The 22,057-nt window shown below is 62.8% G+C and overlaps 2 protein-coding genes across 8 annotated transcripts; one reads left to right on the plus strand and one right to left on the minus strand.

Annotated features, from left to right (window-relative positions):
- Positions 1 to 745: 745 nt before the first annotated feature.
- On the minus strand, positions 746 to 5,082 carry CDK5 (cyclin dependent kinase 5). Of its 2 annotated transcripts, XM_081533418.1 has the most exons (12): positions 4,953 to 5,037; positions 4,209 to 4,297; positions 4,052 to 4,119; positions 3,876 to 3,936; positions 3,726 to 3,782; positions 2,623 to 2,718; positions 2,408 to 2,482; positions 2,168 to 2,264; positions 1,957 to 2,026; positions 1,355 to 1,415; positions 1,146 to 1,226; positions 746 to 1,012 (listed from the first exon to the last, which is right to left on the minus strand). In XM_081533418.1, exons 1-12 carry the CDS (start codon positions 4,987 to 4,989, stop codon positions 926 to 928), a joined length of 879 nt encoding a protein of 292 aa, XP_081389544.1. In that variant the 5' UTR covers positions 4,990 to 5,037; the 3' UTR covers positions 746 to 925. The 2 variants fall into 2 exon arrangements, with proteins under 2 accessions (XP_081389544.1, XP_081389543.1); XM_081533417.1 differs by lacking the exon at positions 2,623 to 2,718 and having other exon boundaries at positions 4,953 to 5,082.
- A 1,760-nt stretch (positions 5,083 to 6,842) lies between these two features.
- SLC4A2 (solute carrier family 4 member 2) lies at positions 6,843 to 21,988 on the plus strand. Of its 6 annotated transcripts, none has more exons than XM_081533399.1 (23): positions 6,843 to 7,026; positions 9,277 to 9,420; positions 11,084 to 11,321; positions 11,441 to 11,682; positions 11,770 to 11,888; positions 13,396 to 13,628; positions 13,723 to 13,865; positions 15,308 to 15,488; positions 16,782 to 16,917; positions 17,003 to 17,168; positions 17,293 to 17,407; positions 17,500 to 17,684; positions 17,802 to 18,027; positions 18,152 to 18,367; positions 18,453 to 18,601; positions 18,746 to 18,940; positions 19,536 to 19,790; positions 19,910 to 19,999; positions 20,191 to 20,357; positions 20,706 to 20,959; positions 21,066 to 21,235; positions 21,490 to 21,663; positions 21,756 to 21,988. In XM_081533399.1, exons 2-23 carry the CDS (start codon positions 9,340 to 9,342, stop codon positions 21,834 to 21,836), a joined length of 3,816 nt encoding a protein of 1,271 aa, XP_081389525.1. In that variant the 5' UTR covers positions 6,843 to 7,026; positions 9,277 to 9,339; the 3' UTR covers positions 21,837 to 21,988. The 6 variants fall into 6 exon arrangements, with proteins under 6 accessions (XP_081389525.1, XP_081389526.1, XP_081389527.1 ...); XM_081533400.1 differs by having other exon boundaries at positions 9,277 to 9,390; positions 11,150 to 11,321; positions 21,066 to 21,338; positions 21,447 to 21,663; XM_081533401.1 differs by having other exon boundaries at positions 9,277 to 9,390; positions 11,150 to 11,321.
- The last annotated feature ends 69 nt before the right edge of the window (positions 21,989 to 22,057 follow it).

Below are 22,057 nucleotides of genomic sequence, written 5' to 3' on the forward strand. Positions count from 1 at the left end.
ACTCGGCTGTTGTCCTGTTTGAGGCTGTCATGACTTTCTCTCACGTTAGGGACTGAGTGCCCACGTGGCTCCCCCAGTCTTCATGGGACCGTCTCTTTGCTTCCCCAGCCTCCTGGCAAGAGCCGCAGGCCCCAGCTTGGGGGGCGGGGGGGAGCCCCGGCCCTCCCTTCCCACCCCTGCCAGGAAGCAGACGCCCAGAGCTGCTTTCCCTGCACCTTCCCTGCACCCTAAGTGTCAGAAAATGACAAATTAGGGAGCAGGGCTGGGGGTGTTCCCAACCATGGCGGTGGGTCTCTCCCAGCCCAGCCTGCAGGCCTAGATGTGGGGGATGAAGATGGAAGAGGAGGGGGGTACACCAGGGACCAAAGAACCATGAAGAAAGGCCCGCTCTCTGCTCCCCATTTCTGGTGGTTGCTCCCCGTTTCTGGTGGAAGCCCATCCTTGCACTTGGACACTGGCAGCCTCACTCCCCAGGACCAGCCCCGCCTGGGCAGAGGAGAAAGGGGCACGAGAGCACACGAACTGCTGCACACACACATGCACACGTGCAGGAGCAGCACTGCCGCCCCCCAGCACACACACGGGGTGAGCGTCACAGCCTCCAACCCCCAACCTCCAGCCACTTACAGTAGCAGAGCAAGGGCGGGACAGTTGAGTCAATGGAGCTGGAGGCAGGGTGACAGAGGGGGGTCCAGCACCGCCCCACCCCACCCCAGAGCCGCGTCACCACCACATCAGCCAGACGGTGGGAAAGGGGCCAATTTATGAAATTAAATAAAGTCCACGGAGGGAGTGAAGACCACGGGTGAGGGCACCTCCACCCTGGCCGGCCCAGCACAGCTGGAGCTCGGCACACGGCGCATCCCTGCCTTTCGCCCCCTCCCCAGAGGGGGCGTCGAGTGGGCCAGGCCCCCAGCCCAGGAGCCTAGGGGGGGCAGAAGTCGGAGAAGTAGGGGTGCTGCAGGGCCTCCTCTGCCGAGATGCGCTGGACCGGGTTACACTTGAGGAGGTTCTGGATGACAGAAGGAGGCGAGGTGGGTTCAGGCCGGGAAGCCACAGGCTACCCTAGTCCACACACCACCACCCCCGCCGCCACCAGCCCCAACAAATGCGCTGGTCCCTCCCCTCACAATGCCCTTCATCACCTGCAGCAGATCCCTCCCTGTGGCATTGAGCTTGGGCACGACGTTCACCAGGGACGTTGTGGCCGGGTACATCGGGTAGGGCTGTGGGGGGGCAGGGAGAGTCAGACCAGGGGTGCAGGGGTGTGGAGGCTGCCAGGGCCAGACACTCAGGGTAGGGGGCTGCTACCAATGCCCTACGCACGACCCCCATCCCCCTCTCCCCATCACACCTTATAGTCTGGCAGCTTGGTCATGGCGGGCCACTGCTCCTCGGTTGGTGTCCCCAGGAGTGTGTCCATGGGGTCAAGGGCCACTCAGGTGGAGGAAAGGGGCAGGTGAGGGGCTCTCTCCCTGGGGAAGCGAGGTTCCTCATACCCACCCCCTGCCCTCCTCACTTCATGCCCCAGCTCACGACACAAGCCGACTCCCGGCCCCTACCACTCCCATGCGCAGTCTCAGCTGCGTGCTGTTCTAGCAGGCCAGGTACTTGACAGTTGTGAATAACTACTCTGACCAAAACCCTGAGGTCCGTGGCTCCAGCCTCCCCCTCTATCACCTTCCTGCTCCTTTTGGCTCCCTCGCCCTAAGGATTCGGCTCTCAGCTGGGAAGGAGTGAGCCCTCCCTGCCTACCAGCCACACCAGCTAGCAGCACACACCTGCCCCGTGACCTCCAGGGTGCTCACCACCCTCTGCCCTCAGGACAAGCCCGGAGGTGCCCCAAGTCCTGGCCCCACCCCTTGCCGCCCTCCCTGCCTGCACTCTGAGCTCCTGGGGGGCTTCCAGATCTCCTCCTGGGGGCGGGGTGTGAGGTGAAGGGAGACTGAAGGATATCGGAAGATCCTCTTCAGCTGATCATCTACGTCGTTGCCAGGAAAGAGGGGCCGCCCAGCGTTAGCCAGCTCTGGGAGAGAGGCGGGGGCGATATGAGAAGAACCCCTCACCCCCGTGTCCCCTACCCCCACCACAGGGGCCCCACCCCCTTCCCCGGAGGGTACCCTCCACTCCAGTGGGAGAGCGCCTCCGCAGAACCCGGACACATCACCTGCGAAGATGCAGCCAGCTGACCACATGTCGATGGACGTGGAGTACAGCTTGGCCCCAAAGAGGACATCGGGTGGGCGGTACCACAGCGTGACCACCTGGAGAAGATGACCCCACCCACGAGAACCCCCAGTTAGAGATGGACGACGGTGCCCAGACAGGAGTCCTGGAGGAGGAGCTGCGAGATGCTCGTTGGGGACCCCTCCCTCGCTCCCAACATCCCACCCCCCACCCAGCTCACCTCAGCTGAGTAACAGCGAACGGGGATCCCAAAGGCGCGAGCCAAACCAAAATCAGCCAGTTTCAGCTCCCCATTCTGGGGGAGGGGAGAAGACGGGCATGGAGAGGGGCTCTTCACAGTCTGAGGGCAGGGCCCCCTGCTCCCACCTTCCTGCCCGGCTCCCCTCACCCTGCTCCGGCCTCCCAGACGCCCTGCACCACCACCCCCAGAGGTACCCTGTTGATGAGCAGGTTCTGAGGCTTCAGGTCCCTGTGCAGCACATTTCGGCTGTGACAGAAGCCCAGGCCTTTCAGCAGCTGGAAGAGGAATGACTGGGGGCGGGGCAGGGAGGAGGTCATCAGACCCTCCCGATGGGACGTGCACCCTGCGGGGGATCACGGGCCCTGAAATCCCAGCCGTCTTTCAGCACCAAGCTCAGGGCAACTCACCCCTTCACTACTGAGGACCTTCTTTGTACTCTGCTGGGTACTCGAAATGAATGCCGAATGGGGGAGCCCTGGTCCCCGTCTTTCTGGAACTGGCAGCTGGGTGGGGCTTCCTGCCTTCCCATCCCACACTGCTCTCTCTCCCCTACCTGGCCTCAATTGAACATGGACATCATAACCATCCGTGTATATATTGTGCTGTGTTATCATTCATCATTCTTGAGAATCCCTTGGACAGCAAGGAGATCTAACCAGTCCATCCTAAGGGAAATCAACCCTGAATATTCATTGGAAGGACTGATGCTAAAGTTCCAATACTCTGGCCACCTGATGCAAAGAGCCAACTCATTGCAAAAGACCCTGATGCTGAGAAAGATGGAGGGCAGGAGGAGAAGGGGACGACAGAGGATGAGATGGTTGGATGGCATCACCGACTCAATAGAATGAGTTTGAGCAAACTCTGGGAGATAGTGAAGGACGGGGAAGCCTGGCGTGCTGCAGTTGACGAGGTCGCAGAGAGTCTGACACGACTGAGCGACTGAACCACAACAGTCATCGAGCACTTATTTCCCTTGGAACCTTGGACAGGGCATTTGGGCCTAGAACAGTGCCTGGCACACAGCACTCAATAAGAATCCGTGGGATGAGTGAATCTCTCGGAACCTTATCTTCCCACCTCTCAAATATAAATCCTATCACTGACAGCAGAGTTCCTTTCAGGTTAAAGAGATCGCGTGAAAATGATCACGAAGATGGAGGCTCCTGGAAGCAGAAACAGGGTTTTCTCCTCCCCTTGTGCTGTGAGCGTCCCTGTGCGGGGCTTGAGAGCACATTCGCTGAATACAGACTCCAACTCCAGCCTCAACGAGCTCCCAGGAAACCAGTTTCCTTACCTTCACAATTTCAGGATCTAGGTCACCATTGCAGCTGTCGAAATACTTCTTAAGGTCCTGAAAAAGGAATGGGGGGTGGGGGATGGGACAGAGATGAACCTCAGCTGGGGTTCCTTCCCAAGGCAACTGGCCCTCCAGCCCCCCTTTCACCTGGTCGCAGAACTCAAAAACCAAAGTCAGTTTCTTGTCGCTGTGCAGGACGTCATGGAGCCTGGGGAGAAGCAAGGGCTTGGGCAGGCAGGGCCACAGCCTGCACCTAAGAGCCCAATATCAGCCCACCCCATCTCTGAAGCCCCCACCTCCTCTGACCCAGCTCACCCACACACCTGACGATGTTCTTGTGCTTCAGCTCCTTGAGTAGGCAGATCTCCCGAAGGGCAGAACTCGGCACGCCCTACACGTTGGAGGGGCCAGGTGGCCACAGTCACATCCCACCCAGCCCAGGCCCCCGGCCCCTCCCCGGCCCTGGCGCCCCAGTCCTACCTCGTCATCGTCGTCCAGCCTCACCCGTTTCAGAGCCACGATCTCATGAGTCTCCCGGTTTTTGGCCTTGAACACTGTTCCGTAGGTGCCTAGAGAAAGGAGGGGAGGGGTAGGGAAAGGATGGGGCACACTTTGCCAACCCAGGAAGCCCCTGCCGGGACAGCAAGCAGCATGGGAGGGTGTTACTGCTGATGCTGGAGGAGCAAGGGAAGAGATCCAGGGTAAAGGCTGGGCACTGGCAGAGCTGTGTGTGTCGGGGGATGTGGCGGAGAGGTGCCTGCAGATGGCTCAAGGGTGTCTGCAACAGGCAGAGGCTGCAGGGGCCGGGTGAGGTCTATCACAAAGGCCGAGCTTCTGGAGGGTCTGGAAATAGGGAGCAGGGGTCTGGGAGAGGAATCAGGGCCGGCAGGAATGCAGAGGTTGGAGGTCTGCAGCAGGAACTGAGGCTGGGGCTGGGAGAGGTTGTGCAAGTGGTGCTGAGGAGGGGGTGGGAAATGCAGGATGTGCAGAGGTCGGGAGGTGGGTCACGGGGAGTGCTAAGGTGGGGAGGGGGGAGTCCATGGGAAACGCTAGCAGGGGGAGGACTGCTGTCTGCACGGAGTGTTGAGCTCGGGGTCCAGGGCTGCAGCCAGTGCTGAGGTCGGAATCTGTGGGTATTGCTGACGGTAGAGGAGCCAGGGCTGCAAGGAATGCTGAAGGGTCTGCAGAAGAAGATTTTGCAGGAGCATCTCGCGGTCCCATTACCTTCCCCAATCTTCTCCAGCTTCTCGTATTTCTGCATCGCGGCAGCCGCGCGAGGACCCTTGCGGGCCCTGGGTTCTAAGACTCCGGGCCCGGCGTTGCAGAGGAGGCGGTACCCCAGCCTCCGGGCCCTGCCCCGCCCTCCCGCCTGCGCACGGGCTTCTGGGGCTTGTAGTCCTAGGACGCCAGGTGTCCCAGTAGTGCCTGGGGCCGCAGGCAACAAGAAGACTACAACCCCCAGCAGGCTGCGCTAGGGCTCGCTGCAGCTCTTGCCTCCCGGGGACTTCGGCTCCACCGGGGAGGCCACCCTTGGACTTCAAGTTCCAGGAAGCACTGCGTGTCCGCTTTCCCGGCTCCCCACAGTCGCTCGCGGCTCCCAGGGTGCCCCGCTCGGGTATCCCTTTCAGTGATTACACGCTTCTTTCGGAAAAGAGCCTCTCCAGGACTACACGTTCCAGAATGCAGCAGGGGTGGGGGCGGTGGGGTGGGGTGGGGTAGGGTGGAGGGGCGCTTTCCAGAGTCTAGGCTTTGGCAGCCTGCCTCCCGAGCCCAGGTCGCCCTGGCTCTGCCCGGGTTGATGGTGTTGAGCTTCCAACGATCTCCTGACACTCCCATAACCGGTTCGAACCTCTCGCTGGGCCGTCCGGTGAGCTCAGGATTGCCTGGGGAATGGCTCTGAGCCATATCTTGCCGATGATGACTTCACGCGGGCCAGTTGCCCGCAAGGCTGGAAAGAGAGACAGGTGTGCCCCATTGGAGGCTAGATTCACCATACGCCAGAGACACCTCTCTCTCCCGTTTTTGTGGTCCCGGAACCCACCCGACTCCAGCAGTTCGCTCCACCCTGATATTCCGAGGCAAGCTGGCGCACTAGGGAGGTGTACCCACCCTCTCCCACCCCCCACCCCCCACCCCCCACCCCCGCCAGTCTACAGAGCCCCGGCCCACTGGAGTCGGCCAGGGTGTGGCCCGAGGGCTGGCAGGTTGGTTACCGCCCTCAACAGACAGAAGGACAGACAGAAGCTACACTTGAAGCGGCCTTGACCTCATCCCTTAAGGAGTTGATTATAGATTTATCTTGTGGCTTCTCTCTAATTGTCTCATGATTGCATTCTTGAGGGCTGTGAACTGGATGAAAACTGCCCCCAAACAGCACTCCTCGGCGCCGCCGGAACCGACGTTGGGGCTTAAACAGTTTGTTAATTAACTCGTTTATGTCTGAACGCTTTCTGCGTACATAATGCTGTCCTTCCCTCGGTGGCAGACTATCAGAAGCGAAACATAGATTCGCTTATCGGGAAGAATTATAATTTGAGAAAACAAGAAATAGATCTTTAAATGACAGGTGACGACTATGAATAGGGTTCGAGAAGCGAGGGCACGGCAGGGAATTTCTCCGAGGCAGAAGTCCCCCTGTTCGGAAAGACTTAACTCAGCACAGAGTAATGGGTATCCACCCCGCGCCGCCATCACCGCTCCTCGCCTCCACCCCCGTCGTCCTGGCAAAGATAGGGGCTTTCTTGGAGGCGCTGGGGATAACTAGGGGTGGAAGGCTGGGGCTGCCTGCGGGTGCAGAGACTCTTGACCCCCGATGCATTTATATTTCAATTTCCTCCGAATTGCCTGATATCTTGGTGCCTCTTTTTTTTTTCCTGCCTGGCATCCCTAGGATGAGACGGGCTTCCTTTCCGCCCAGAGGGGCCAAATGAAGCCAGGAGACGGCGTCTCCAGGCACCCGAGCTCGTTGCGGGGAAGCGCGGGGCGGCCACCTCCCGCCGCGCGGATGGACGGCAGGGCGCAGTGCTTGGCCGCGCGCCTCCGCCCCCCAGGTCTCGGCCCCACTCCCCGCCTCCAGGCCCGCCACTCCGGGGCCGCGCACGGCGCGCAGGGGCCGCGCGCACGTAGGGGGCTGGCCTGCCCGCGACGCGGGGGAAAGTTGAGTTGGGAGAAGTTGGGAGCGGCGGGGGGCGCGCCCCGAAGTGGGCCCGGGGGAAGCCGTCCGGAGCGCGCGAGGGCTCCAGAGCCGGCGGGGAGAGAGACCCCGAGACCCTTGAAGCGCCAGGTCCAGAGGAAGCGGGTAAGCCGGGAGGTGGCGGCGGGGGAGGGCCGGGGCCGCGGAGAGAGGAAGGGAGGGGGAAGGAAAGGGGGGAACTCGGCACTCGGAGCGGGGAGGGAGTGGAAGTGCAGGAAAGGGCGGAGACTGGGGCGCGGGGACGCGAGCTCTTGGGGGAGAAGGATGGGGAGGCGAGCGGAGTGATTGCGGGTCGGAAGCGGGGTCTAGAGTCCGCTTCTTCGAGTTCCCTAAAGCGAGGGTACCGCGCCCCCTGCCACCGGGAGAGGGTACTCTCTGGGAGGCGCCGCCTGCTCTCCCGACCCCCGGGCGGTACTCCAGAAGACACCCTTCCCGTGCCACCCCCTACTCTGGCCGTAAGGCCCGTCCAGGGCGCCCCTGCCTAAGAGTTGCCCAGAGCCTCAGCCTCTGCCCCCCAGTCTCGGGCTTGGGAGGCGGAGTCAGGAATGGGGGTGGCGGGTCAGGTCGGGACAAGGGGTCAGGCCGGAGAGGGAGCAGCTGGGTGGGAATGGGAAAGACGAGCCCGGGAGAGTGAGACCTAACTCCTGGCGGGGGTGGGAGGGGGGCTCTGGCTGGCCCGAGTGGGGAGCTCTGTGCTGGGTGTGGGGGCGCGGCGCTGACCTGCACTCCAGGGTCCACTTTCTCCTCCTCCCTGAGCTCCCCACTCCCGCCAGCCCCGCGTCAGGAGAGCGGTGGAATGTGCGAGTCCACGGGGCGCGGGGTGGGGGGGGTGGAGGCGGAGGTGGTGATTAATGCCCATGTGGGGGTCCGGAGTGCTAATCCTCCGGGCCGGTCGGGGCTGGTCCCTGGAATGTGCCCCCACCCCGGATTATCGACACCGATGCTCTGGACAGAGGCGGCTTTGTGTTCTGGCGTGGTGGGGGTGGGGGGGAGGTAGAGGGAGGAGGGCGGGGGAGGACGGAGGAGCACACGGAGAGCCCAGCCTGGAGGTGGGAGTGGGACAGCGGCAGGTGCAGGGCACTCCTTCCCAGACCGGGTTGTCTCCTCCAGCGCCCAGCGCCCCTACAGCAGACTTGCCCTGGCACAGAGCCTGCCAAGGAGGGAGCTGGAGAGAGCAATCAGCTGAGCTGGAATGTCCCGCTAGGGGCATGTGTGGCTCCAGGCTCCCCACCCTGGACTGACCCCCAGACCTATATTGTTTGACCCTACACTGACCTGTGTCACCCCCGAGTTGGCCCTAAATCCGGTAACCCTGACCACCCCCCCCCAGCGACACACCCGGGCGGTCAGTTCTCTTGCCATCACAGAGCACCCCCCCCACTAGGAACGGGTCCCCCCCAGTTTGCACTGGTCAGCTTCCCTAACCGCAGCCCTTCTTCTGGCCTCCTTCCGCGCCCGGCGACCTCCCCAGACGTCCCTACAGTCACAGTCAGGAGGGCGTCAGCCCGGCCGCTCAGATTTTCCTGGCCGCGGGCATGGGGAGGGGAAGCACTGAGACCGCCCCCAAGGGCAGCGCCTCGGGGTCTCTGTGCCCCCTCCTCCCCGGGCGTCACGTGCCCCTCCCCCAGTATAAAGCGCTGCCGGACCGGTGCCGCCCGCCCTCCCATTGCCGGAGTGGAGCTGGGCTCCCGCCCCTCCCCCGGGAGCCTCCTCCTCCTCCACTTCGGGGCTGGGCTTTTTTTTTTTTTTTCGGAGGAGGGGGGCACAGGACGGCAGTCCCCTTTGCGGGCTGCTCTGGGCTCACTCCAGAGCTGTCTGCCTGCCTTCATCCCCCCTGCTGTGGCCCGGCTCTGAGGCTCAACTCCTCAGGTACATCCCTCTCCTGCCGTGACCAGCCCCCTCCGGTCCCACTGCACTTCTGGCTCGGCCTGTCCTCCCTCTTCCTCTCTCTCCCCAAGCTGATCTCTGCTGCTGTCTCTCCAGGTCTGGGCCTGACGCCTTCCTGCTCCCCACCCCACTCCACCCCCGGGGGTCTCCCACCCTCTGCTCTCTCCTCACTCCGCTCAGTCCCTGGGCCTGCTGGGCCTCCATCCTGCCTTCGGTCTCTTTGTTCCTCTCTTTTCTTCCTATAACTTTCTCTGCTCCCCGCTCCTCCCTCCCAGAGTCAGGCGACAAGGCCCTTGGGAGCCCAGGAGGATCCTGTGCAACCAGGAGACCCCCTGTGTGACTTACGCAAAGCCCCTGGCGGGGCCCCGCCCTCCCCTGGGGTGGTTTGGGGTTGGGGGAAACTGCGATGTGGGGGTGCCCCCGCTGGCCTGGGACCTCTCTCACCCAGTGGTTGGTGCCCTCCCCCAGGTTATGCCGCCACCTTGTCTCCCTGAAAGCCGCAGCTACAGCGAGAAGGGCTAAGATTTGGCCATGAGCAGCGGACCCCGGCGCCCCACGTCGGGCGCGGATTCCTTCCACACGGTGAGTAGTGCCCACTGCCCCTCCGCTCCTGTGCCCCACCATCGCTGTGGCTGTGGCTGAGGATGTGTGAATGAGTGAAGAGGCCACCACTGGGGCTCTGGCCAAGAGTGAGGGTCTGTGTCAAACAGGGGTGTGAGTGTGTGTGTGTGAAGAGGCCTGAGAGGGGAGCCTGGGGTGGACTTGGGAAGGGCACTGCCATGCCTCTCCAGGCCTTGCACAGGCCATTGGGTCTGGGACAGGTATTGGTGGTGGCGGTCTGATGGCTTCCAGCCCTGGGGAGGGACTCTGTTCCCTGAAGCCCCGGGAGGTTGTTTATCCTCCTCCTCAGCAGGAGAGGAACTTTGGGAATCCTGGGTCTCTAACTGGCGACAGTTCCCTCCCCCGCCGGGTCTTGAAGGTTGCACCCTCCGGGTCTGCTGCACGGGGCTTCTGGGCAGACTGCCCCGCCCCCCGGCCCCACGTGCCACCCAGGCCCGGCCCCTCCCGGCCCCCACGTGGTCACCGCCCCACGTGTCCCCCTCCCAGTGTTCCTGCAATGATTAACCCTAGCACCAGCATCATCAGCGCGTCATTGGTCACTTGGGCCCACGGGGGCACGTGACCAGGGCGAGGTGCCGGTGGTCCCCTCCCCCAGTTCACCCTGTCCTGCGGCCATGGACTTCCTCCTGCGGCCTCAGGTGCGAGGGGCTCTCCGCCCTCCTCCCCCCACCCCGGGCTAGCCCCCTTCTGTTCACTGGCTTCAGCCGCCCTGCTCCACCGCCTTCCTCCTGGTGCTCTTTCTGGTGAGAGTGGGGCCTCGTGCCTTGGGGGTGGTGGTGGGGGGAGCCAGGCTCGAGCGGCAGAGATGGGCTGACGGGGTGGGGGGGCAAGTTCCTGGTCCCAGCCTCTTGTATCCAGTGTCCCCCTTCCCCCAGCGGCTCCTGACCCCACCTCCCAGGCTCTGCAAGGCCCGCCCTCCTTCCCAGCCCACCTCCCTCCGCTCTTTCGCTTTTTCTTGCTCGGGTACCCCTGCCCTTGGAGATCTCGATGCCCTTCAAGTCCAGAAGCTCTCGCTTGAGCAAATATTTGGTGGTGCCTGGAGCCGGGACCAGCCGGCAGGGGGTGGTGGGGGGGGGGCGGTGGACCAAGGCTGCAGAGTGGCGGCCGCCCGTGCCGCCGGACCGAGCTCTCCAAAGTGCCACCGCAGTCCTGGGCTCCCGCAGAATGACTCAGGTGCGGGGGGAGCAGGGCGGGGCGGGGCCGCAGCCCCGGGGGGCCCTGGCTCCCTCTGGGAGCTGCCCAGCGGGGGCCTCTCCCGACGGGGTGACATGCTGCGTCCCTGCTTGGGAGCCTCAGACCAAGCCCGGTAGGTTAGCTTAGGCGCACCCCCCCACCCCCTGAGAAGTTACTTCTCAGGCTCAGTGGGACGGGTCCGGATCGTGCCTCAGCCATGTGAACGGCCCAGGTCATTCCCCCAACCTTGACCTCCGGGGTGGACACACAAGACTTCTGAGGAGGCCTCCAGGGCTGATGCTTCCCACCTGCCCCAGAACCGACAGGAATGGGCCCAGCCAGGGTGCTGATGGCCCAGGACCCCGGGGGGTGGGGGGCAGGCTGCCGGGAGTAGGGTGTTGAGTCCCTGGCTTTTGGGGTACCAGGGCAGCTGGGGGGCGGGTACTGGATTTCTGCTGCTAGGCGGGCAGGGGGTGTGCAGGGACACCCCCGCCCCCCACCCCCCCGTCCCCCCCAGAGAGTCCTCACTGCCCCTTCTTCCTCTCAGCCAGAGCCTGAGAGCCTGGGCCCGGTGACAACGCCCAGCTTTGCAGCCGAGCAGGAGGAGGATGAACTCCACCGCACCCTGGGCGTGGAACGGTTCGAGGAGATCCTTCAGGAGGCGGGGTCCCGAGGAGGGGAGGAGCTTGGCCGCAGCTACGGGGAGGAAGACTTTGAATGTGAGGGGGCTGGGGGAGGCGAGTAGGGGGCTGGCGGGGGACTGCTCCGAGCTGGGCGCCGGCCAGCTGGAGAGGGGGGACGCCGGGCCCACTGGCAGCCAGTCTGCCTGTCCCTGCAGACCACCGCCAGTCCTCCCATCACATACACCACCCGCTGTCCACCCACCTGCCTCCCGACACCCGGCGCCGAAAGACACCCCAGGGCCCAGGACGGAAGCCCCGTAGGCGCCCCGGAGCCTCCCCGACTGGGGAGACCCCTACCATCGAGGAGGGCGAGGAAGAGGAGGATGAGGCCAGTGAGGCCGAGGGGGCCCGGGCCCTCAGCCAGCCGTCGCCTGCCTCCACACCCTCTTCCGTGCAGGTGAGCGGGGCAGGGCTCCCCAGGGGTGGGGGCGTCTGCAGGATCTCTGGCCCAGCTTCCCCTGCTCACACGGCGTCCCTGTTCTAGTTCTTCCTCCAGGAGGATGAAGGTGCAGAGCGGAAGGCAGAAGCCACCAGTCCCTCTCCACCTCCACCCCAGCCCCACCAGGAGGCAGCTCCCCGGGCCACCAAAGCGGCCCAGACTGGGTAAGGGTCCCCACACAGAGACCTCCCACGCTGGCGTCGGTCAGGTGGGTTGGGGAAGCAAAGCAGGAGCTTTGAGAGGTTCAGGTTGGGGTTCAAACCCAGTCATGCTGCTAGGATTTGACTCTGGACAAGAAACGATGTCTCTGAGTCCATTTTCCCGTCTATAAACCAAGAGTAGTAGGACTTTTCCCACAAGGTGGTAGTAGGGGTTGAAGGATGGTGTGAATGAAAGTGTTTAAGTGTGGTTTAGCCACCTCCTCCCATGCCTGCCATCCCCACCCCCCTGCCCACGACTTCAGGGGAACAACATCAAACACAGATCAGGGACTGGACAGGTGACCTCCTCACACCCCTGGGACCCCAAAGGGGTGAGAGGAATAGGAAGCCCCCCTCTTGCTTTTGGGGAGCTGCCAGTCCACCCTGGCTGTGGTCTTGTGAAGTGGCAATCAGCACAAGTTACTGTGCCAGACAACTGGGTTCAGGCAGAGCATCGGTACCAACAGGTAATTGTGGAGTTTGGGGACGTCAGCCAGGGAAGGCTTCCTGGAAGAAACCACTTTGAACTAGGTCTCAAGGTCACTACTATCGCCTCCCTGCTGTTTTCCGGGTGCCAGGCAGTGTGAAGGGGCGGGGGGAAGTGAAGGGCGAGTTGTCTCTCTGGAGCGGCACAGACTTGCTGGGGAGACAGGCCGTGTGGATGGAGCCGGATCCACCTCGGCCGTCTGCACAGGGGGCGCAGGCCTGCGGGCCACTGGACGGCCAGGAGGAGGGGGCACCTGAGGGAGAGTGTGGCGTCAGACAAGGGGGTCAGATTTGTGGGCAGGAGTGTGAACAGAACCTCAGGCATGGAAGGTGGGTGTAGGCGGAGAGAGCCTGTTTCAGGGGGCGCTGGTCACAGGCTCGGGACAGGGGCTTGGAGCCGTAGGGGTGCCGGAGGCCGGGGGAACAGTATAGAAAGGTGTGACAGGGACAGGGCCCTCTGGAGGTGGTAGGGAGAAAGGAACCCCTCCTCCAGCTTGGGAGATGAGAGCAGAAGCCAGAATCCATAAGGGACAGGCGCTCATACCCTCCTCACGGCTGTGAGGCAGGGGCAGGCCTTTCCAGCTCCAAAGGCCCATTTCCACATCCTTTATTCCATTCGATTAGAAACAGGGGCTCCTGTGAGCCCCAAGTCCATTGCTAGGAGTCCCACCCTGAGCACTTTTCAACGTCACTGGCCCGCCCCAGGCCCCAGGGAAAGCTGGCCTCAGCCTCCCTTTGGTGGCTTGAGTTTCTGTCCCTGGCGACTCGGGGGATTGCTGGAAGGGAAGGAGCTGGGTTTAAACGCCACCCTCTGCTTCTAGAACCCTTGCTGCGCTTCCACATCCCCACCTACTGAGGCATGTGGGGATGGAGGTGGGGTTGGAGCCGGCGGGGTCCCCTTTCCCTGGGGCCTCCCATGTGGCCCCTGGCTGAGCGGGAGGCGCCAGCCTTCCCAGGCTCGCTTACAGCTGCCCTGTCTATGCAGGGCCCAGGTGGAGGAGGTGGTAGCCGTGGCCAGCGGCACGGCAGGAGGCGATGACGGGGGTGCCTCCGGGCGCCTCCTGACCAAGGCACAGCCCGGGCACCGCAGCTACAACCTACAGGAGCGGAGACGCATTGGAAGCATGACGGGGGCTGAGCAGGCGCTGCTGCCCCGGGTCCCCACGGACGAAAGCGAGGCGCAGACGCTGGCCACAGCCGACCTGGACCTCATGAAGAGTGCGTGCTGGGTCTGGGCAAGCCTGGAACTGGTGGGGCAGGGGGTGGGGGTAAGAGAAAGGGACTTTGACCCTGTTCTCCCCCACCACCGCAGGTCACCGGTTTGAGGACGTTCCTGGCGTACGGCGACACCTGGTGCGGAAGAACGCCAAGGCGTCTGTGCAGAGTGGCCGGGAAGGGCGAGAGCCTGGTCCCACGCCTCGGGCCCGGCCCCGGGCCCCCCACAAGCCCCACGAGGTGAGTTCTCTACACCGTGGTCTTCCATCATCTCCCTGTTCATCTGTTGTCCACAGCCCGCACCGCTTCTGAGATCAGCGGTGATCTCCAGCCCCGGGGTGGCCATGTATGGTTTTCAAGGTTACACACTGCACAAGAGTGCAATCTTCAACAGTGTTGATTTTTTTTTAATTGACATATAGTTGCTAACACAATATTATGTTAGCCTCAGGTGCCGCACATAACCAATCAATGTTTAAAGAACAGGTTAAGTCTAGTAGCCGTCTGTCCCCAAACTCTTATTATGGTGTTACTGAGCTGCCATTGCTGGTGTGGCTGTTACGGTTCTGGTCCACATCTTAGACACGTCACCTTCTCTCACAGCCGTTTTCTGGCAGCTGGCAGTGAGGTGTCTAAGGGTGGCTTTGTGCAGCAGCGCGCTTCATGTCTCAGAGTCCAGTCACCTTCCCACTCCTCGAGTCCTCCCACATTCTGTGAGGGTGACAGGGAGAGTGACTGGCCAAGGCCACTCAGGGGCTTAGTGAAAGTGCAAGTCGCTCAGTCGTGTCCGACTCTTTGCGACCCCATGACCTATACAGTCCATGGAATTCTCCAGGCCAGAATACTGGAGCGTGGAGCCATTTCCTTCTCCAGGGTATCTTCCCAACCCAGGGATCGAACCCAGGTCTCCCGCATTGCAGGCAGATTCTTTACCAGTTGAGCCACAAGGGAGGCCCAGTACTTAGTGATGCTGCCCATCTAAGATTCCAGCGCTCTGGTCTTGAGCCCTAACCCTGCCAGTGGGTTTTTTGGGGTAACCTTTTGATTGCAGTCAAACAGACACGGTAAAAGCAGACTCAGGTTAAGTGTACAGCTCCGTGATGCTTTGCATGTGTAAACCCTAGCCAAGCCTACCTCGATACAGGACATCCCCACACTCAGAAAGTTCCCCTTCAGGCCTCTCCCTAGTCGGCACCCTCAGAAGTGACTGCTATGTCACTCTGCAGTTTTGCTAGTTCTAGAAATGCGTGTAAATGCATCCTGCCAAGCATCCTGTGTGTGTGTTTAGTGACCATTCATCAAACACTTTCTCTGAGTCATATACCGCGCTAACTGTTCTGTGTACTTTTTCTTTTATCCCCTACTATGCCCCCCACTTTTTTAAATTATAGTTGATTTACAGTGTTTTGCTGGTTTCAGGTGTATGGCAAAGTGATTCAGTTATACATACGTATACATACCTGTGTTTTCAGATTCTTTTCCCTTAGAAGTTATTACAGACTATTGAGTACTTAGCTCTTTGTGCTGTGCAGTAAGTAGGTCCTTCTCGGCCCACTAGAGGCCTATGAGGTGGGTGGCATTGCTCCGAGCCGCAGGTGGGTTAGTAACTCACCCCGGCCTGCGCCCTGTGTCCCCCGGGGTCACAGCCTCCATCCCACCACGCCCTTTCCTGTCGCCCCAAGGTGTTTGTGGAGCTGAATGAGCTGCTGCTGGACAAAAACCAGGAGCCTCAGTGGCGGGAGACAGCGCGCTGGATCAAATTTGAGGAGGACGTGGAGGAGGAGACGGAGCGCTGGGGGAAGCCTCACGTGGCTTCCCTCTCGTTCCGCAGCCTCCTGGAGCTGCGCCGGACCCTGGCCCACGGTAACGCGTGCCCCCCCACCCCTCCACCTCCCCAGCCCGCCCATCCTCGCCCCGGGAATTGCCTTTGCCCGAGCCCATTCTCCGAGGACCAAATGGTCCCACACGTTTGTCTTGAGCAACAGGGTGTGTAATGTCACCAGAGCCCAGGATGGGCATCTCCTGTCATGACGTCACCTCTCACGAGGCCTGCCGTTCCTCGGGCTCTGTCGTTGGGTGGCTGCAGGGCAGGACTGACCCTCTTCTCTGGTCTGGCATCTTCAGCAAGCAGCTTCTCTAAGTGATATTTTCAGATAAACTGAAGCTGGTATGTTTTGGATGCTGCAGTGTGGTTAAACGGTTTTGGTGGAACGCTTTCTGAGATCTAGAGGTTCTGGGCAGTGTGACCTAACCTGTAGGGCAGTGTGGGCTCCGGGCAGTGTGACCTAACCTGTAGGGCGGTGTGGCCTCTGCCGCATGAGCACAGGTGCTCAGCGTCTGATGTTCTGCTCTTGGCTCATTTCCTCCTTCCTGGTGGGGAACCGCTCCCACTTGCTGTCAGCAGCCGGGGACTCAGAAACCTGCTGTCAGGACTGTTTCCCAGCTAGGAGTTACTAGGCTCTGAGTGAGGCTTGAGGGCTTTGGGTGTGCCAGAGTACAGTGCTTGATCGCCAGGCTGTGCCGTCTGGCTTTTGGCTGCTCAGGGGGCCTTTGGTTCTGTTTGTTCCATGTCCCTGTGAGTTGACCTTGCCAGGAAAATGACCTGGTGACTTTTGAGAGGACCTTCATCTCTCTGGGAAATAGCAGCTCAGAGCAGGGACGGGCTGAGTGTCCTTGAGCAGCTGCTGGACTTGGGGACGCTGAGGAGTCCAGGGTTGGGGGGGCAACTCTTTGGATGGCTTCAGGGCTGCCACGACTGGTTGGGTCGTGCTCCAGAGGGCAGAACTGGGCCCTCAAGTGGACGGCAGAGGCGGCAGCTCAGTCCAGAGGAACTTCCCGGCAGTGAAGGGCAGTGTCTCCCCAGACAAGCCCACGTGGGTGGCCTGGGACGCTTCCTGCTATGTGCTCCCCAGAAGCGGTATCTGGGCAAGGTCTAGCCAGGTGGCCTCTCTGAGAGTTGGGGTTTCCTGGCCTCTGCTGAGCCTCACAACATTCCTGCAGGGAGAGAGGGCTTGGGGACTTGGGCCTTAGGCCGAGCTGGGCCCCGCTCACTGGTTTCGGGGCTGGGCGGGGCCTCCCTGGCTATCCCCCCATTCCCAGCCCAGCCCCCTGTTTCTTGGCTGGGGACGAGGCCCCTCTGTGTCGTCCTTGTTCCAGGGGCTGTGCTCTTGGACCTGGATCAGCAGACCCTGCCTGGCGTGGCCCACCAGGTGGTGGAGCAGATGGTCATCTCAGACCAAATCAAGGCCGAGGACAGAGCCAACGTGCTGCGGGCCCTGCTGCTGAAACACAGGTGAGGCCCTGCGCGCCGCACCCTGCCTACGCGTTCCCAGCCCCGGCCGCCAGACCGCCTCACCTCCCTGCCTGCTGCCCCGCAGCCACCCGAGTGATGAGAAGGACTTCTCCTTCCCCCGCAACATCTCGGCTGGTTCCCTGGGCTCCCTGCTGGGGCATCACCACGGCCAGGGCACCGAGAGCGACCCCCACGTCACTGAGCCCCTCATCGGAGGCGTTCCCGAGACCCGGCTGGAGGTGGAGCGAGAGGTGAGGTGGAGAAGGCTGGGGGTGAGGTCCGGCCGCCCCAGCAGCTGCAGGACCCCAAGCGAGCGCGGCGGGGGCGGGCAGGGGCAGGGCGGCCCAGCTGAGCCCCAGCCTCCCACCTCCCCAGCGTGAGCCACCCCCTCCGGCTCCTCCAGCCGGCATCACTCGCTCCAAGTCCAAGCACGAGCTGAAGCTGCTGGAGAAGATCCCCGAGAACGCCGAGGCCACGGTGGTCCTCGTGGGTATGCGGGGCGCGGACTGGGGACGGGGTGGGGAGGGGCGCCGGGAGGCCACCCACGCTGGGCTCTCACCCATGACGGCCGCACACCTGCAGGCTGCGTGGAGTTCCTGGCCCGCCCCACCATGGCCTTTGTGCGGCTGCGGGAGGCAGTGGAGCTGGATGCGGTGCTGGAGGTGCCCGTGCCCGTGCGCTTCCTCTTCCTGCTGCTGGGCCCGAGCAGCGCCAACATGGACTACCACGAGATAGGCCGCTCCATCTCCACCCTCATGTCCGACAAGGTCAGCCGCTGCAGAGCGCCACCCCCACCCCTACCCCCCATCCCCGGTGCCCAGCCCAGTTCCCGGGCCCTGGCCCCACGTCCTGTGTCCTCACTAGTCCCGGTCCTGCTCCGGCAGCAATTCCACGAGGCAGCCTACCTGGCGGATGAGCGAGAGGACCTGCTGACGGCCATCAACGCCTTCCTGGACTGCAGCGTGGTGCTGCCGCCCTCAGAGGTGCAGGGCGAGGAGCTGCTGCGCTCGGTCGCTCACTTCCAGCGCCAGATGCTCAAGAAGCGGGAGGAGCAGGGCCGGCTGTTGCCCCCGGGGGCTGGGCTGGAGCCCAAGTCGGCCCAGGATAAGGGTATGGGGCCAGTGCGAGCCAGGGGGCTGGGTCCGGGCTGCCCGGGGCGGGCCGGGGCATCAGGAGGAGGGCGGGCAGGCGCGAGGGCAGGCACAGGCGCCCTGACGCAGGCCCCGGGCTGCAGCGCTCCTGCAGATGGTAGAGGCAGCCGGTGCGGCGGAAGACGATCCCCTGCGGCGGACAGGTCGGCCTTTCGGGGGACTGATCCGAGACGTGCGGCGCCGCTACCCCCACTACCTGAGCGACTTCCGGGACGCGCTGGATCCCCAGTGCCTGGCCGCCGTCATCTTCATCTACTTCGCGGCCCTGTCTCCCGCCATCACCTTCGGGGGGCTGCTGGGTAAGGAGGGGCTTAGCCAGGACGGAGTGGGGAGGGCCGGGCCCCCCCCCGCCACCAGCCCCTGAGCGAACTCCTGCTGCCCTAGGGGAGAAGACGCACGACCTGATTGGGGTGTCGGAGCTCATCATGTCCACGGCGATCCAGGGCGTGCTCTTCTGCCTGTTGGGGGCCCAGCCGCTGCTGGTGGTCGGTTTCTCGGGGCCCCTGCTGGTCTTCGAGGAGGCCTTCTTCTCGGTGAGCAGCCACAGGCTGTTGGCACTAGTTCCTCCTGCCCTGCTCAGCTCCCGCTCCCCTTCCCCCCGACACCCCCCCCCAGTCCTCGGGAGCCCCCAGGCGCTGAGCCTGACTCCACCCACCCCCTCGCCCTGCCCGCCCCAGTTCTGCAGCAGCAACGACCTGGAGTACCTGGTGGGCCGCGTGTGGATCGGCTTCTGGCTGGTGCTGCTGGCCCTGCTCATGGTGGCCCTGGAGGGGAGCTTCCTGGTGCGCTTCGTCTCCCGCTTCACCCAGGAGATCTTTGCCTTCCTCATTTCGCTCATCTTCATCTACGAGACCTTCTACAAGCTGGTGAAGGTGGGTAGGGCCCCCGTGGGACCTGGCCCGCAAGGGATCTGGGGGCCTCCTGCCCGTGGGTTCTCCACGCGTGAGGCCGGGCTGCCTCGCAGAGCCACAGAACCCGGCTGGTCCTTCCTCCCGCACCGCCCACCCTCCCAGGCCCACCCTCCCTCTTGCCAATACGCACACACACCGGGACTTCAGATCAGTCTCAAAGACTCACATAGTTTTAATAACAAACGAGATGTGTGCTTATGATAAGGTGGCAGAGAATCCAGAAATTCAAAGGGAAAGGCCCCCAAGTTGACAGGCACGCTCTTACTTCTGTCTGGGTCAGGATCAGACATGCCCCCAGGGTTCGCCATGCTCCCCTGGATGCTCCTCCAGGCCTCTCTGGAGCCTCGTTCCCAGCTGCCTTCCCCAGTTAGACCAGCCCCCCTCTCTCAACCCCCAGTAGTCTTGCGCTCCCATCTGTTCACCTCGGTCATTTTCTTAATGAAGAAAAGTTCCTCGAGGGCAGGCCTACCAGCCTGGGCCCGCCTGACCCACTCAACATACTTAGTCCCAGACCTCTGACCAATTAAGCATATGGAGTCCTTTGTTGTCTCCCCAGATCTTCCAGGAGCACCCCCTCCACGGCTGTTCTGTCTCCAACAGCTCCGAGGCAGACAGTGGCGAGAACGCCTCGTGGCCCGGGGCAGGAGCCACGCTGGGGCCAAGGAACGAGAGCTCAGCCAGGCCATCTGGGCAGGACAGGCCCCGGGGCCAGCCCAACACCGCCCTGCTGTCGCTGGTTCTCATGGCCGGCACCTTCTTCATTGCCTTCTTCCTGCGCAAATTCAAGAACAGCCGGTTCTTCCCTGGCCGGGTGTGTGGGCTGGCAGGCCCGACTGAGGCGTAGAGCCCTCGGGCGGGGAAAGGAAGGGGCCACTCGCATTCCGGGCTGGATTGTGGTATGGGGCCTCTGAGCGCGGTGCTTGCCCACAGGTACGCCGCGTGATTGGGGACTTCGGGGTGCCCATCGCCATCCTCATCATGGTGCTTGTGGATTACAGTATTGAGGACACGTACACCCAGGTACGGCAGTGCACACGCAGTGGTGAGGGGGTGCGGGACTCCAGGCCCCCAGGACCAGAGCTGCCGCTAAACTGGGCAGACACCAGGCCTCTCCCACAGCACATGCTCAGCGTCCCCCTGCCCCAGTACAGCCCAGGGCACTCCCCCCGCTCCAAGGTTCACCCGCCCCAGCCCCACCCTCTGCCCTGCAGAAGCTGAGCGTGCCCAGCGGCTTCTCAGTGACAGCCCCAGAGAAGCGGGGCTGGGTCATCAACCCCCTGGGGGAGAAGAGCGCCTTCCCCGTGTGGATGATGGTTGCCAGCCTGCTGCCCGCCATCTTGGTCTTCATCCTTATCTTCATGGAGACACAGATCACCACGTGAGTGGTCTTGGCAAAGGGGTCGCTGTGCAGACAGGGACGACCTGCTGCATGGAGGGGCTGGAGCCCTCGGCAGTCTGGCTGTTGAAGTTTGCAGACAACAGAAAATCCCACTGAAATGTGCCCGCATGGGCACAGTACACGCTGGGTGCTGTCCAGGGGGTGGGGTGTGGCCACTGGGATAGGACTCAGCTCTATGATGGAACCCTCGTCCTGAAGGGGATGGGCAGGGACCTCCAGGTTCCAGAAACAGAAGGAGGTGACTGCCTGGGCACTCTGGAAAGACCCAGTTGTCTGCCAAGCCGGGCCGAGGGGCCCGGGACTCAGGGCGTGCCCGTCCCCACCCAGGCTGATCATCTCCAAGAAGGAGCGCATGCTTCAGAAGGGCTCCGGCTTCCACCTGGACCTGCTGCTCATCGTGGCCATGGGTGGCATCTGTGCCCTCTTCGGCTTGCCCTGGTTGGCCGCTGCCACTGTCCGCTCCGTCACACACGCCAACGCGCTCACAGTCATGAGCAAGGCAGTGGCGCCCGGGGACAAGCCCAAGATCCAAGAGGTCAAGGAGCAGCGGGTGACAGGGCTGCTGGTGGCCCTGCTCGTGGGTATGTTCGCCTCTTCCCCACAGCCTTCCCAGAGGGGTCTCGTGGCCGCTGCGGGTGGAGGGCTGGAGCGCCCCGGGGCCAGCTATTCCTCCCCCTCGCCCCGCAGGCCTCTCCTTGGTCATCGGGGATCTGCTCCGGCAGATCCCCCTGGCTGTGCTCTTCGGGATTTTCCTCTACATGGGCGTGACCTCCCTAAACGGGATCCAGTTCTATGAGCGGCTGCACCTGCTACTCATGCCGCCCAAACACCACCCAGACGTCACCTACGTCAAGAAGGTGAGACCTGGCTGGGAAGGGCCCCACGCCTCTCCCCCCACCCAGTCTGTGGGTCACCCTCCGGCCCCCCATCTACCCACTCTGGCCAGCCACCATTCAGCCTGTGCAGACCTGGCTCCCGTAAGCACCCAGGCAGGCACTTCCACCTGCCCCTGCAGAGGGGAGAGGGGCCATCATCCTCTGGTCGTGGCAGGCCTGGATGGCCCTCCAGGGCCCGGGCTCACCCTTCTTGCCCTGCGCCCTTCCGCCCCCAGGTCCGGACCCTGCGTATGCACCTGTTCACGGCCCTGCAGCTGTTCTGCCTGGCCGTGCTCTGGGCCGTCATGTCCACCGCGGCCTCCCTGGCCTTCCCCTTCATCCTCATCCTCACGGTGCCGCTCCGCATGGTGGTGCTGACCCGCATCTTCACCGAGCGTGAGATGAAATATGTAAGGCCTGTGCTCCTCCCCAGCTTCGCCCAGCCCCCCGCGGTGTGTTACTGGGAGGTCGCCCACCTTCCTCACTCTGTCCTCGCCCACAGCTGGATGCTAACGAGGCAGAACCGGTGTTCGATGAGCGGGAGGGTGTGGATGAGTACAACGAGATGCCCATGCCTGTGTAACTGCTGCCTGGACGGACAGCCAAGGGATGGACGGACAGAGGGAACGGGCTGGGGGGGTGCTCTCCTCATCCTCCTCCCTCCTCATTTTTATTTAAATGAATAATTTAAGTCCCCTCCCCCCGCCCGCAGTAAAGTGCTTCGGCCCCCACCTACCCCTGGTCTTCTCTGTGTGTGTGTCCTCTGGCTCTGTGTCAGCCAAGCGTCAATGGGAAACACGTGGG

The sequence above is a fragment of the Giraffa tippelskirchi genome, chromosome 10, assembly GCF_054371585.1.
Source record: "Giraffa tippelskirchi isolate mGirTip1 chromosome 10, T2T-mGirTip1v1.2.pri, whole genome shotgun sequence".
Classification (NCBI taxonomy): Eukaryota; Metazoa; Chordata; class Mammalia; order Artiodactyla; family Giraffidae; genus Giraffa; species Giraffa tippelskirchi.

Coding starts and splice junctions, on each gene's coding strand:
- CDK5 (XM_081533418.1), bottom strand. CDS start 4,989: ATGCAGAAATACGAGAAGCTGGAGAAGATTGGGGAAG. Junction 2,719..3,725: donor TAGATCCTGAAATTGTGAAG/GTAAGGAAACTG, acceptor CCCCGCCCCCAG/TCATTCCTCTTCCAGCTGCT. Junction 2,027..2,167: donor AGCTGGCTGCATCTTCGCAG/GTGATGTGTCCG, acceptor CCTCTCTCCCAG/AGCTGGCTAACGCTGGGCGG.
- SLC4A2 (XM_081533399.1), top strand. CDS start 9,340: ATGAGCAGCGGACCCCGGCGCCCCACGTCGGGCGCGGATTCCTTCCAC. Junction 11,889..13,395: donor ACCAAAGCGGCCCAGACTGG/GTAAGGGTCCCC, acceptor CTGTCTATGCAG/GGCCCAGGTGGAGGAGGTGG. Junction 17,408..17,499: donor GGCCACGGTGGTCCTCGTGG/GTATGCGGGGCG, acceptor GCACACCTGCAG/GCTGCGTGGAGTTCCTGGCC.